We start from the raw sequence: 13,832 nt of genomic DNA on the forward strand, positions 1-13,832 counted from the left end.
GGACAGATGGACGGACACATGGACGGACACATGGAGGGACAGATGGAGGGACAGATGGACGGACACATGGACGGACACATGGAGAGACAGATGGAGGGACACATGGACGGACAGATGGACGGACACATGGACGGACACATGGATGGACAGATGGAGAGACAGATGGAGAGACAGATGGACGGACACATGGACGGACACATGGACGGACGGACAGATGGACGGACGGACGGAAAAGTCGTTTGCCTTCTCCATAAGGTCCTGCTTTCATCTGAATATGATGCGCGGTCAGAACCAACCAATCAGAGTTAGTAGGAGGGTCGTAGTGCTGTCCATCAACCTTGTGTACACGCTGCTCACACAGTTGGTTCACCACAACAGAGGCAGCTATGAATGCTCAGACTGGTTAGCGTAGCCACTGCTGACGGTGGATAAACAGTTCTCCTGGAACACCAAGTTCTTTCTTTGCAATTAGCATATTTAGCAGTGCATGCACGAGGTTGATTGACAGCATTAAGACACTCTTCTTTGCTCTGATTGGTTGTTTTACATGGGGAGCGTACATTTCTGCAGCTCACTGAGGAGGAGATCAATCTTTTCTTAGATCATCTGTCTCAACATGTTGACAGATTTAACATGTTTTTTTAGATACGTACTTCAGCTGTAACTCAAAGGTCCTGATGAGAGTTTTAACATTCATACTCCGAGTATGAGTGCACCTCAGCTTGCTTTTAATTTGGTCCTTCAATCAAAGTCCTGATTTATTCTGTTTCAATTATAAACCTAAAGACGTTCACATGATCCTTATTGTTCCTGAGCTCCTGCTGGGTTAATCACAGCCATCTGAACGTTTCTGTCGTCTGTGTTTTAACTAAGAGGATGCAGCAATCATTACCACTTGCCAAGAGTTATTGGACAGAAACTATTCGGCTGAGTTCGTGCTGTTAGCTTGGGAGCTTCATCTACCTCTGACTGCTCCAATAATATCTTGCAGCCAGCCTGCAGCTACCCGGGCGCACTGGGCCTGATTGAATAAAACATGTTTAATTGTCAGTAGGGACGTGATAAGCGAGGTCAGGCACACGCGAAGCAGAGCCGAATAACAATCCTGGAAACGCTCTGAGATACTTTTGGCCTTGATTTGCCCGGAAACACCAAAGAAACCATCGCAGGGAGCCAGCGATGAATTGGATCCCGAAACGAGCCGGGAGCTCATTTTGATCCGACGTTTAGATGTACAAACTTCAGCACTGCTGTGCAGAATTTTTGTTCTAACACTTTCTAGGGTTGTGTAATTGCTTTTTAATGGTCAAAGTCTCAGGAGCGCCTGTTGGTGAGCGTTATGTAAGCTGTAACAAAGCGCTGGGCCGTGTTACCTTGGGCAGGGTGTACTTTGGCAGCTTCATCGGGGTAAAGACGTCTCGTTTTGCAGAAACGTAGTAGACCGGCCTCCCTGCAGTGGACACCTTCAGGCACAAACATGACAAACAACATCATATTACACCAAACAACAGAACATAACTGAATATGCCCTGGATGAATCTCCCGCAGCCACAGCGCCGTCCTGGAGCAAACGGACGATTACTTACCTGGACAAACACATACTCATCCTGCACCACCAGGGAATTGGGGTCAATGTATCCGGGGAATGGTTTGCCCTTGTTGGCGTCTGTGCAGTTCTGCAGCTTGCAGGTGACGTACAGCGCCTCTGCTCCCACACACACACAGAGACACACACACACACGTCAGGCCGTGGCTTCTGATATGGTTTTAGCCGATGAAGAAAGGCAGCCTTCACCCACAGCTAAGTGCTCTCTTTTGGCCCCGTGTCAGTGAAGTGGCCCCGGTAAGAGATGACAGATGAACCGAGAGGCCGATTGCTTTCCTTGCCTTCAATCACGGCTCTGCGGCCGCACGCCTGTCCCCCACCGCTGGCCTCTGCCAAAAACCTGTCGGCTCCCTCCATACAGGCGTGATCAATGCTGATGGTCTCTGGCTGTGTGACTGTAACACTGTGTGGGGCTGCGTTTGATTGGCTTACCTCTGTCACATCAGGCTCAAACAAAACCAAAAAAAAGAAAATAGATGGCAGTGTGGAAACGAAGAGGAACACAGATAAATTAACCATGTGACCATGTCCAGACAGGGAAACGTGGTCTGGACATGTCCATCCCACGGACAACGTTCTGATGAAAGTCACTGAGGCTTCAGGAACGAATCTGTCCTCAGGGTCTCATGCATAAAACATCCAGAGCTGAGAGATCTGTACGTTTAGAGGCTAACTGCATGAGCAAAGCAGAAATACTACATCACATCCTACATAATGTCCCTCAGTAGTAACAGAGTTCAGTGAAGCTTTATGTATTCCAAGGATTTCTGTGCAGAACAAAGTCATTGTCCTTTTTAAGACGCTTTCGTATCGACGTGATTCAGGTGAGTGAAGTGAATCTACATGTGCACCACTGACCTGAACCGCTGAGCTTTAAAAGCTTTACAAATCCATGCATTACTTTCCCTCCATTGTTCCTGTGGGTCCCTGGACCCGGCCGTCCCTTTACATTATCCTGCAGCAGGACTGTCCAAGAACCCCCCGACTGCTCACTACTTGAGCACAATGCCTCCAGCAGAGCACAAAGACAGCAGGAAAACAGAGCTCTGAACTCAGAATTCAATTACTCACGTCCTTCAGAGATGCTGGTTTCCAGGTGAATTAAGCCCGGCTCTTTGTCCAAACCCATCTTGGACCTGAAAGGCAGACAAATATGTTTCAGGAACATCACTGTTGCTCTTTTCCCATTGGGTGGATGGGAAAAGAAGCTGCTGTCTGACCTGAGAGATTACATGCTGCAAAGTCAGACAAGCTTATAACAACAGAGAGGTTCAGCCAACTGCAGCCACAGCAGCGGTAAATATCAGCAGAGCTGCATGTAGGAATTACTGTCTCCAACACGACGATCTGTGTTCAGCACAGAGCCTCAGGTTGAGTGAGTGATCTAAATGTTCAAAAGACCTTGAAGGTCCTTTTCCTCCCCGAACGAGAGAGACAGAAAGATGTTTCCTCCCATCATTAGAGCAGGAAAACCCATTGATTTTCCTGCTGCAGTCGGGATGCCTGCAGATGGAATAGCATATAATCATTAGGGCATTAAAAATGTATTAAAAAGACTGGAGGATCAGAGGAAGGAGGCGAAGATGAGGAGCTGATGGGAGAAGGTGGAAGGAGATGCGACAACGTTCCGACGGGCCGAACAGATTTCTGGAAGTCTGTGTGTGACGGGCTGAGAAACACCAAAACTCAGATCATTGTTCTTTTATTAACTACATGAGATCAAACAAAAGCTTGAACACGATGGCCTACTTCTCAAATCCATGTTTACATTTTACTAAATAATCCAAAGAATCATCTGAGGCAGGCAGTGGATTATGGGAGAGCAAACCGTGAAGGAAGTTTGCCCCGTCAGGTTTCTGCAAACAGTTTAATGCTTTAAACCCTCCAAGAATTATATTAAAGATAAGTTTAGTTTAAAGAGGTTTTCAAAATATCACTTTATTTATTCAGGGGAAAGTTAGTGGAAGTCAAAAGTACATGATTCCCCTAAATGTAGTAAATGGTTGTTCCATTCTTGGCAACAAGTGTTTACAGCAACACTGACAGCAACTCAGTTTCAGTCCAGGTTTGGACTAGGCCACTCCAGAACCCTTTTTTAGTCATCTTGATGTTCGTTTATCACTGCCTTGCTTCATAACTCCGGTCTGTTTCACCTGAAGGCCAGGAAATGATGACCTGGACAACAACAGACCCTCTCCTGGACAATGTTCTGGTCGGGAGCAGAAGAAGTCCAGGTTCTGACCAGAGCGGAGAGACGCCAAGACATCAAACCTCCTCCATGTCTGGCTCGTCATACGTTTTCTGAGATGCTGCTCGTTTATGCCAGATGTAGTGAGACACAGATGAAACTGGAATAAGATATTCCAGTTTCAAACCTCAACATGTTTTTGACAAATAAAAGATGTGACTTTATGTTCCTTTTAGTCAGCATCAGTTCTGGCTTGGAAACTCTCACAAGGTGCCTGGAGAGGAACAACAATCTGGTGAGGTGAAACTCCAACAACACTCGAAATACCGATTAAACAACATCAGCCAGTATTTACATGAGAAAACAAAGTTATCCACCGATCTTAGTTTCCTCCGCAAAATGGTCCCAGAATCAGTCCCTGTCTGCTCTGCGGTGTCAGAGGACTGACTGACAGACCCACCAGCAGGTCACGTCTGCACATCTAACAGCTGTTGACAACTTAACAACTTTTCAGACAAAAAAATCAGTATGAGCCAAAATCGCATCAGCAGGTCAGGCTTTGTAAAGATCGGCCAGAAAACTGCAATCGGTTCGCCTCTAGTCGAAGCTCATTCATGATTTAACAAGTGGAAGTATTACAGGTTGGTTTATTTCTGAATAAAGGGCATCATCATCTCAAAGCTGCATTTTCCAATTACTTTGATATTAAAAGTCTTTATCTGAAACATTCATTCTGGCAAAAAACAAAGAAACAGAAGAAATCAGTAGGAGAGCAAATACTTTTTCCAAGAAAGTTCAAATGAAGCCCAACAGCAGCGTCTGTGTCTGCGCTGAGGTCAGAGCCAGTAGGAGCAAAAGAGCCGGTGTCATGAGAGGGAGCTCTTGTCCCAGGAAACACACACACACACACACACACACACACACACACACACACACACACACACACACACACCCACACACGCATGCACACACACACACACGCACACACACAGCTCCTAAATGTTCCTGCAGAGTTGATCAGTGTCATATGCAAATGGCTGCAGTCTCCGAGCTCCCAAACTGATTATAGTCTCATCCTATGGAGGTTAGCAGCGAGTCGCTCAGCGCCTCTCAGGTTCTCCGAATCACAAATGAGCTTACACATGTTCCGTGGCTGCATGTGCAGCAGACATAAGCTCCCCGAGCAGCTTCATTACCAGGGCTAGCACAACTCCAACCGCACAGCGCGCAGCCCAAAATAGAACCCTGACAGCATCGGCAGCATCAGCCCTGAGGCCCGCTCCACTCCTGGCAGCGCGGCTCGTTACCACGGCGCCGCTCCTCTGCACTCTGCTGAGGTGAAGACCATTTGTCATGTGTTGGTTACTGGATGAAGACATGCAGAAAGCAACTAACTTTGACACAACTTGTGAAGAGGGAGCACAACAGAGTCATGCAGCAGGAACACAAAATGTTTCTGTAGATTTTATGAAAGAAATGATGGTCAGTGTCCTGAGGAAAGCATCTATTCCATAAATCTTTGTATTTCTATATTTTAGTCCAAAATTAATTGGGAAATTATCAAAACACAAATGATTCCATTCTAATGTCTCTGTATTTGGTTGCTTGTCACTCCTGAATGTTTCAAATCAAATAGTCTAGATTTCTGGACGGTGAGGCTCCCAGCATAAAACTTCAGTTTTTCTGAAGCTCATCAAAACATCAGTGAAAAAGTTTTTATCCAGGAATAATTTGGATTCACCCTCTACTGCCAACAGACTGCACTGGTTTACCGTCACACCCAGTTAGGACTTTTAGTGGTTCATGCTGCTTGTGGAAGCTGTCGACAACTCAACTGGAGAAACATTATGCTTCTTTATGGTTATGCAGATTATAATGCAACAATTCTGCATTAAAAAAATAATTTATTGGCTGAATGCAACATTTTTATTTTCTTAGAAACTTTTATCTGTGAGCTGCAATTATCACAATTAACACTAGAAATATATCAAGCTGTGTGCAACGAGTTTACATGATTTCCAGTTATTCAGCTGAATTAGTGGAATAAATGAACTTTTGATCATATTCTAAATCAACCATCCAACACATTGATGATCAGTCTTACACATGAATAATCTGCACAACCTCTTATTCAGTTCTAATTATAATTTGACATCTTTACCACCTGCATAAAAGAAAATGACAATAACTGACGTGTTTATAGTTTCGTAGAAAACGTCCTCGGCTCCCTGCGCTCTCTTCCAAACAGTTGATCAAATTTATTTGGCACAAAACAATCCAGCTTCAATTAATATGCAGCAATTAGAGCCACCAGATTAATCAGTTCTATAATGAAATCTGAATTTCAGAATGTGCAATTTGTCATTATTTATATGAACCAATGTTTGAAGTTATAGCTGTGATGATAATGTGACACATTTACTCTGCAGCAGCTGACAAATAACATAAAAAGGTGCTAATTAAATGATGTGCAGGTTTTTTAGGTCATTTTGCTCTGAATTAAGGTGCATTTTCTGACTGTTATATTAGAAACAAGTTATTTTTACACAAATGGATTATTAGCAATTGGATTTGAAGTTCAATATTTTGTTGAAATTTACCTAATAAACAGAAACAAACACCAATTAAGAGCAAAATGAGCTAAAATCTAATCTAAGATTTGCTGCTACTCCTCCCATCAGCTCCTGCAGTTATTGTGTGTGTTGATTAATTCTCAGGTTTATTTGGTAAAGTAGCCATTTAAAAGCGTCTCTGGCTGTGGGGCCTCACCCCTGTGCTTTTTAATGTTCAAATTTTAATTTATGAAATGGAAAAAGTCTCCCATAGAGCACGTGTAGCTCTTTATCTTTTCTCAGTTTGTATTTGGCTTCTTGGGGACAAATTCAAGAAAAATATAAAAACGAGATTATTGTTGTGTTTTCTGGCACAAAACCAGCAAAAGAATCGTATCATCTCATTTTTGTATTTGTTAAAAACATCAGTGTTAGTCCAGAAACATTTTTCACAACATTTCATAACAAGAAGCAGAAAAAATATTAATATTAGACACAAAAAAAACTATTTTATTCTTAAAATGTCAATATCACAACAGGTCTGATAAAATCCTTTAAACATCCTTGTTTTCATGAATAATGGACAAAATGCATTAAAAAACAGTTTCATTGTAAACTTTTCTTATAGAAATAAATCATATTTAGACATTCTGTTTTTCGAAAATGACATTTGATGATTAATCATCAGCTTTAAATGGTGTAAACAAAGTAAAGTGAACAGGTTGTTATCATGATTACTTACCAATAGAAACGATTAGGAGCCACTTTCTCGTGCACCAGCTGCCATCTTCTTCCAAACTCAACAGAACTGTAAAGCTATAAAAATATTAAAATAAAAGTTAATCCAACAATCATTTTGCTGCATAAGCTCATAAAATAAGACCCAAAGTGCACAAGGCCAAGCAGATGAGCTCTGCGCTCAGACGTCAGCATCCTGAGCCAAAGTAAGAACTACTAACTTCAATGAATTTAAATATTATTGAAAAGAATTTATTTCAGAAACTTTATCACTATTTCAAACACATTATGTAGAAAAATTACACACAGACGGATGTTTGAAAGTCTTCATTTCTGTTAATCACGATAATTTTCCGCTTGATTAATGAAATAACATGACATTTAAAATTAGAATATTACATCACACCAATAAAAAATGCAGCCTTCATAAAAAAAGTATGTTTAATGCCCAATTAAAGGTTGTCCGCTTTCAAAAGGTACGTTTAATGAGTTAAACGAGCCTCGTGGGAATATTCATACTCTAATTTACTGACTGTGACGACTCTAAGACATTTTGTGGACTCAGATTTCTGCAGGAGAATGTCACAGTTCTGCAGAGGAGAGTTATTAAAGACGAGAGCCGATGACAGCGGTGGCCTGAGTGCAATCAAAGAAGCTGAACATGAAACAAGAAGCGCTGGTTTGTTCCTCTGATCATCTGCTGAGATTTCAGCAAACGCAGGTTTGAGAAGCCGTCTTGAAATATAAAGACATATCGTTTTGTTCTTCTTTAAACGCCTAAAATAACTTTGAGTTGTACAAATGTGTTAAAATAAAGTTTGATTTGAAATCAGTTTGGTTTTGAAGGCTAGTCGACAAACAGAGGAAAATGTATCCTTAAAGTTTCTGGTGTCTAAATTTAGTCGTTGAACTTTTTGTATTTTTCTGGATGAAACATGAGAAAAACACAAAGATGACAAAAAATAAAATTGGAATTCTAATTATTTTTATGATAAATTATCAATTACTAAATGATAACATCCATCCATCCATCCATCCATTTTCTTGACACCCTTGTCCCTCAGTGGGGTCAGGAGGGTTGCTGGTTTCTCTCCAGCTACCAGGCGAGAGGCGGGGTCACCCTGGACAGGTCGCCAGTCTGTCGCAGGGCAACACAGAGACACACAGTACAAACAACCATGCACACACACACTCACACCTAGGGGCAATTTGGAGAAGCCAGTTAACCTGACAGTCATGTTTTTGGACTGTGGGAGGAAACCGGAGTACCTGGAGAAAACCCACCATGCACAGGGAGAACATGGAGACTCCATGCAGAAAGACCGGGAATCGAACCCAGAACCTTCTTGCTGCAAGGCAACAGCTCTACCCACTGTGCCACTGTGCAATGATAACATGTAATTCATATTTTAAATGTATAAAGTATATAACAGGCATGTTACAATTATGTAATAAAAAGCAGAAAAACCTTTTTAGAGCATTTTATAATTTATTTTTGGTAGGACATTAAATGACACTGCACTTCTGTTTATATCTTTATCTATTCATTTATTGATTTACTTTTTCTTTACCATCACAGTGGTACAGAATGAAGTAATTCTCACTTTTCATTTTTTTAATCTGCAACCTTTAGAGACTGAAATAAAAGGATTTAATCCTCAAACACGTGAACTCAGCTATAAAACAAAGATAAATCTGTTTACTGTGCAGCTTACAAACACAAACTAGTTTCAATGTTAAACTCTGACTTTTCCGTTTTGAGCGTGAGCCGTGATGCACAGCGTGTAAACAGTTATTTATCAGTGGATATCCAAAATGTTTGTTTTCTAATTACATCTGTGCTCAGAATAACAACATCATCCCAAATGGATCATCTCTGCTGAAAAGTCTGATATTTACCTCTGAAGGGATTTTCTCTCTGCAGATAAAATGATAATTTTACATCAGATTGTTCTCCAGTGGACAGTTACTGACCCTTTCTAGGAATGAAATGTCGCTGCTGGGGAAGCTGTTCACAGAGAGATTCATACAAGTATGTCAAAGGAAAGTTAAGCAGGAGGAAAAACTTCTGGATGTATTTCTGCTTCAACACCCCTGAGTTAAATATGAAGTCATTAGAAAGACTGGAGAGTCCATAAAAATACTTTACTGGTATTTAAATATATTGATCAGCACCACCTTCATGTTTCACTATTGGCTTCTTCTCAAAAGGTTATTTTCCTGCATTTGGGTTAAACCCGTTCAGGTGTCCAAATACTCCAGAATCAGAATCGGAATGCTTTCATTTGAGTCCAAACAGGCGGGCTGCAGCCGTCACATTTACACTCAGCTGCTTTAAGAAGTCATTTATTAAACGTTTCCTCCCGTTTCAGCTCAGCTTCCTCTGATTGCTGCAGATTTCTGTCAACATATTTCTTCCTGTTTAAGCTGAACTAACTAGAACCAGTTTAAGGTCACCATTGTTCACACTCACATCAACCGTTGGCTGCAGATTTATTTAAATGTCTGAAGTTAGAAAAGCCACATTTTGAGTAATGATGATGGACACCTGATGTTATACATCCATGTCATTTTACATCTTTTCTTCTGTTTTTAGTTTTTATTCTCACTACCAGCTATTTTTATGACTTTATACAGACTTAATGTTAAAACAGCCATATTTGTAAAGTGTCCCAATTTTACTGTATGAATGTATTCAATGAAATCCCAGTTAAAAGTTAATTAATACAAATATATTTTTGAAAAATCAAGCTGTAATGTGTTCTAATACACATGAAAACAAATATCACTGATTGCTATTAATATGCATGCATGAAGCTGGCTAAGCAGATGCAAGAAAAAGGAAGAGAGCAGAGAACTGGGGCAGGAGGAAATCACTTTGACTAATTACCCTCCTAAAACGAGTTAGTGTGTTTCCCAGTAAGAGCAGAGGCAGAGAGCAGGAGCCGGAGGAGGTGAGGCGGCTGCTGGTGGGGCGGAGGGGCCGCCGCCGCCGCCTCTGAAAGGTCTCTCAATCAACAAATGTGGCAGCTCTGCCAAAAAGAGGGCAGGCAAAGTGAAAGAGAAGCAGTTTTAGGGTGGAGAGGAGCTTGAGTTGGTGGGAGTGGCGGACGATGAGGGAATGAATTATCCATTTCTTCCCTTTTCCCAAGGAAATATACTCGGCTTTGGTTAGTTATGCAACATAACGATGGAGGGAACCAACAGTAGTTCTGCTAACACTGTTGACCCTTTGCATATATGTCTCCTAATCATGTTGAGGCGCCATGACGGACGTCAGCAGTGAGGGATGAACAGACACACGCTGACTGTTTTCTCCAGTTTCTACTGGTTCAAGTTGAGCGTCTGTGGAAGAAGCTCATCTATCTGGGCCTCGGTTTTCACAGAGAGCCAATAACGGAGCCTGAATTCTGCCTCCTGACTTCTTTATTGATTTGCCTGAATTCTTTCCACATGATTTATGCCACCATGTCATGAACCGGGTTTTCTCTTGCACCAGAGAAAACTGAAAGCATCCAAAAGTCCAGGTGCTGAGAGGCGTTTTCATACATGCTCGGCTGCATCATGGTGGGGCTTTTTCTCCATGGTAACCAATGATTAGATGCGTAAATTTTCTATATTTGATTGCATCACTGATATGAATGAGGGTTTCTCTTCTTAGCTTGTAAAAACTGTTTGCTGTAAATTCAGAGGGCTGCTAATCCTTTGACGGCTTTTTCCTTCCTCATCAAAAGACTTCGGATAAAATGACAGCTTGGTTTGCATCCTGTCTGTCTGTGCAGCATCAACTGTCTGTCTGTGCAGCATCAACCCACAGCAGCCATTTACAGAGGGATCAATAAACAAAGTGACTCTCAGGAGTCTGTGCAGGTCGTTGCTTCCTGACGTCATGCGCATCATGTGCAGAGGCTCAGTGTCATCGTGGTGTTCAGCAGAATGGATAAATTCAGTCATGATGCCCCCCATGTGTCAATGACTCAGCATGTCATGCCGCTCTCCCATCTGCGCTGCATGGTTTCCCTTCAGGAAGTGATTCTTTGGACAAACTCGAACTCGTGTTTTCAGACGATTTATTTAACTTCCATAACCGACTCAGTGATGCGGCTCCGCCTACTGAGGAGACCAATCACAGCAAAGTGTAACAAATATCCACCAAGAGTTTTCATTCCTGGAACAAGACCTGACCTCAATAATATAAAACAAATATGTGAATGTTTTAATGCTTCACTAGGAACCAGTTATTATAAACCACACTAATCCTACTTGTTGTAAATAAACAGTTTCATCATCAGCCAACCTTCCATGCTGATGAGGTGAATGTTAAAGTCTGACTGGATCTGAACTGGACTCCTCTCTCCGTTTTGCAGGAGGAGCCGCTTCTGCTTCCTGTTCACTTCAACTTTATTGATAAAGATAAATAAACCCAATCAGAGGCAGATTTAAAGTCAATCCCATCCAATTCAAGTTGATCCCTTTTATCAAACAATCCAGTCAAGTTCAATTTATTATTCAAATTGGCTAAAAAGTTTTCTATCAAAGGAAACCCGGCAGACTGACAGAACCACAGGAACGCTTTCTGTCTGTCTCACCAGCTCTGTTACTTTGTACGAAAAGGAAGCAGATATGAAACATCAGGACATTACATTCAATTTGTTTTCAGCCGCAGCTGCTGAGATTTCATTGGTTTTAAACACCAGACAGCAAACAGAAAGTCTGGAATGAGCCTTTAGCTGCAGCTCAGCCACCTTCTGACTGAAGAACACAGAACCTTCTTCATATTTACCTCCATATTTCAGCTTCTAGCTGATTAATAACCTCAGTCAGGTTCTCTACAACAGGATCTACAGGCTGCAGCTGCTGCGGCTCCATTTCATGGATCTCTGCTTCACATAAGACACATTTAACCTCAAGTCACCGACTCTCACCTTTAAATCTGTCTTCTCCCAAACCGCTGTGTTTACAGCGATGTCACGGGTTTGATCCCTCACACAAGCTTCTGCATTTACCGTTTCAGAATATCTTAGTTTGGTATTTCTTTAATAAAGTATAACTCAGAATGTTCACATAATTAATGAGGACAGTTGGATTTTTTTCCAATGTTCTTAATCCTCTGGAGCTATTCTGCAAAGAATCATGGGATATTTTATTTTATTTTCACAGACAGATCCAAAAGTCCTGCAGCTATAAAAGCAGAGAGAAACTATTGTACAAGTTATTGATGAAGGTGAGATGAGTGCAAATATATGCCGCACTTTTAAGAATTTTCCAGTTAAAAACCAGGTAGAATTTAAATTCCACTTTGATTCATTACATGAAACCAACTAAATGTTGCAACACAAAGAAAATATGAAAAGTTCAGAGCATTGTTTCTCAGACAATGATTCCTAAAATAAAAACTTTAAATTGCATATCTGGAAATTTTTGTTTGGTTTTTCTGTTAGGCTGCAGATTAAATTTCATAGAAGAGAAACATTCAGAGTAATGAATAAAATCCCTTCAGTTTATGGATGTTTCTGATGCGGTTACTTCTGTTTCAGTGACATAATTAGTCAATTTAGTTTATAAGATGATTTCCAGCTTTAAGCTGCTGCTGCAGTGCTTCATCCTCCTGCAGCGACTGTCAGACTTTTCCTTTCATCAGAGCTGCACCTGTTCTCCGGCTGACCCGTCACCGGCCTCCTGCGGAGCATCAGTCCTCCAGCTAAGAGTCACTGATGTGGTCGAGGCTCTTCCTCTTTAAAGGACCTGCACTCATGTCCTCTCCCTCACCTTTTGGTCGTGGCTGTATGCCAGGATCCAGTCCTCCTGCTCGGGGTGAAACAGGAGGCTCAGGATGTAGAAGTTGAGTCGGTACTTCTGGTATGTGGCTCCTTCATCAGAGCTGATCAGGAGGCTGCTCTCTATCTCCGGATCCGTCAGCAGCATAATCTTTAAAAGAAACACAAGATGGTGAGAATACAAAGCATTTGGTTATGATGAGCATGATGGCAGAAAGTACAGGACCCAAAACATTTGTTCCTGCGGACGAAACGACCTGAGCGCTGAAGAGCTGAAAGCAGCAGACAGAACTGATCATTAATAATTCAACCAGAGACGGTTTATGGGCGGCCCAGTCCAAATTTAACTGGCTCTGCGGTTTTTAAAGGATTAAATTGTTTTTCTATCTCATCAGGTCAGAGTAGAAGAACTGGAGCGAACTGTTAAAAAACTGACTCAATCCAAGATTACGACCTGAAACTCCACTTTCTTCTCCAAATGTGGCTCAAAATCTAGAAAAGAAAACAAAGATAATAAAAACTGCAACACGGCATCAACAGTTTTCTACAAAACCCGTCAGGGTTAGAAAGTTTTCAGCCCCTGTGGGCGGCTCATGTTCTGTTCAGAGAGCCAGTCACACTGAAAGATTAAAATCCATAACCAACATATTCTATTCTGGAAAACACTCCAGCTGTAATCCTCGTTAACGGCCACACACACCGACTCACAGTCCAATACTGTAAATGTTTAGCCGCCAGCTCATAACAGACAAACTGCAAGGTCAGCACTTTGTATTGCTGCACTCATTCCATGATGTAATTTCCATTGGGGATTGGTGTGTGTGTGTGTGTGTGTGTGTGTGTGTGTGTGTGTGTGTGTGTGTGTGTGTGTGTATGTGTGTGTGTGTGTGTGTGGGGGTGGGTGTGCGTGTGTGTGTGTGTGTGTGTGTGTGTGTGTTGGGGGGTTCAGTTCTGCTTCTGTCCTGCATCAA

General features: G+C 41.8%; 1 protein-coding gene across 6 annotated transcripts in view; it reads right to left on the reverse strand.

Moving 5' to 3' along the window:
* sorcs1 (sortilin-related VPS10 domain containing receptor 1) overlaps positions 1–13,832 on the reverse strand; it is a 159,375-nt gene that overhangs the window by 33,497 nt on the left and 112,046 nt on the right. For all 6 annotated transcript variants that reach the window (XR_001776723.1, XM_008422152.2, XM_008422146.2 and 3 more), the window contains 5 exons: positions 12,854–13,012; positions 7,089–7,162; positions 2,678–2,742; positions 1,587–1,705; positions 1,374–1,463 (listed from right to left, as the gene is read on the reverse strand). Coding sequence is in view for 5 of the 6 variants with exons in the window: in XM_008422152.2 (XP_008420374.1) it covers positions 1,374–1,463; positions 1,587–1,705; positions 2,678–2,742; positions 7,089–7,162; positions 12,854–13,012 (507 nt within the window). In the remaining variant the exon portion in view is untranslated. The remainder of the gene's footprint in view (positions 1–1,373; positions 1,464–1,586; positions 1,706–2,677; positions 2,743–7,088; positions 7,163–12,853; positions 13,013–13,832) is intronic.

This window comes from Poecilia reticulata, linkage group LG1, assembly GCF_000633615.1.
Source record: "Poecilia reticulata strain Guanapo linkage group LG1, Guppy_female_1.0+MT, whole genome shotgun sequence".
In the NCBI taxonomy this organism is placed as follows: Eukaryota; Metazoa; Chordata; class Actinopteri; order Cyprinodontiformes; family Poeciliidae; genus Poecilia; species Poecilia reticulata.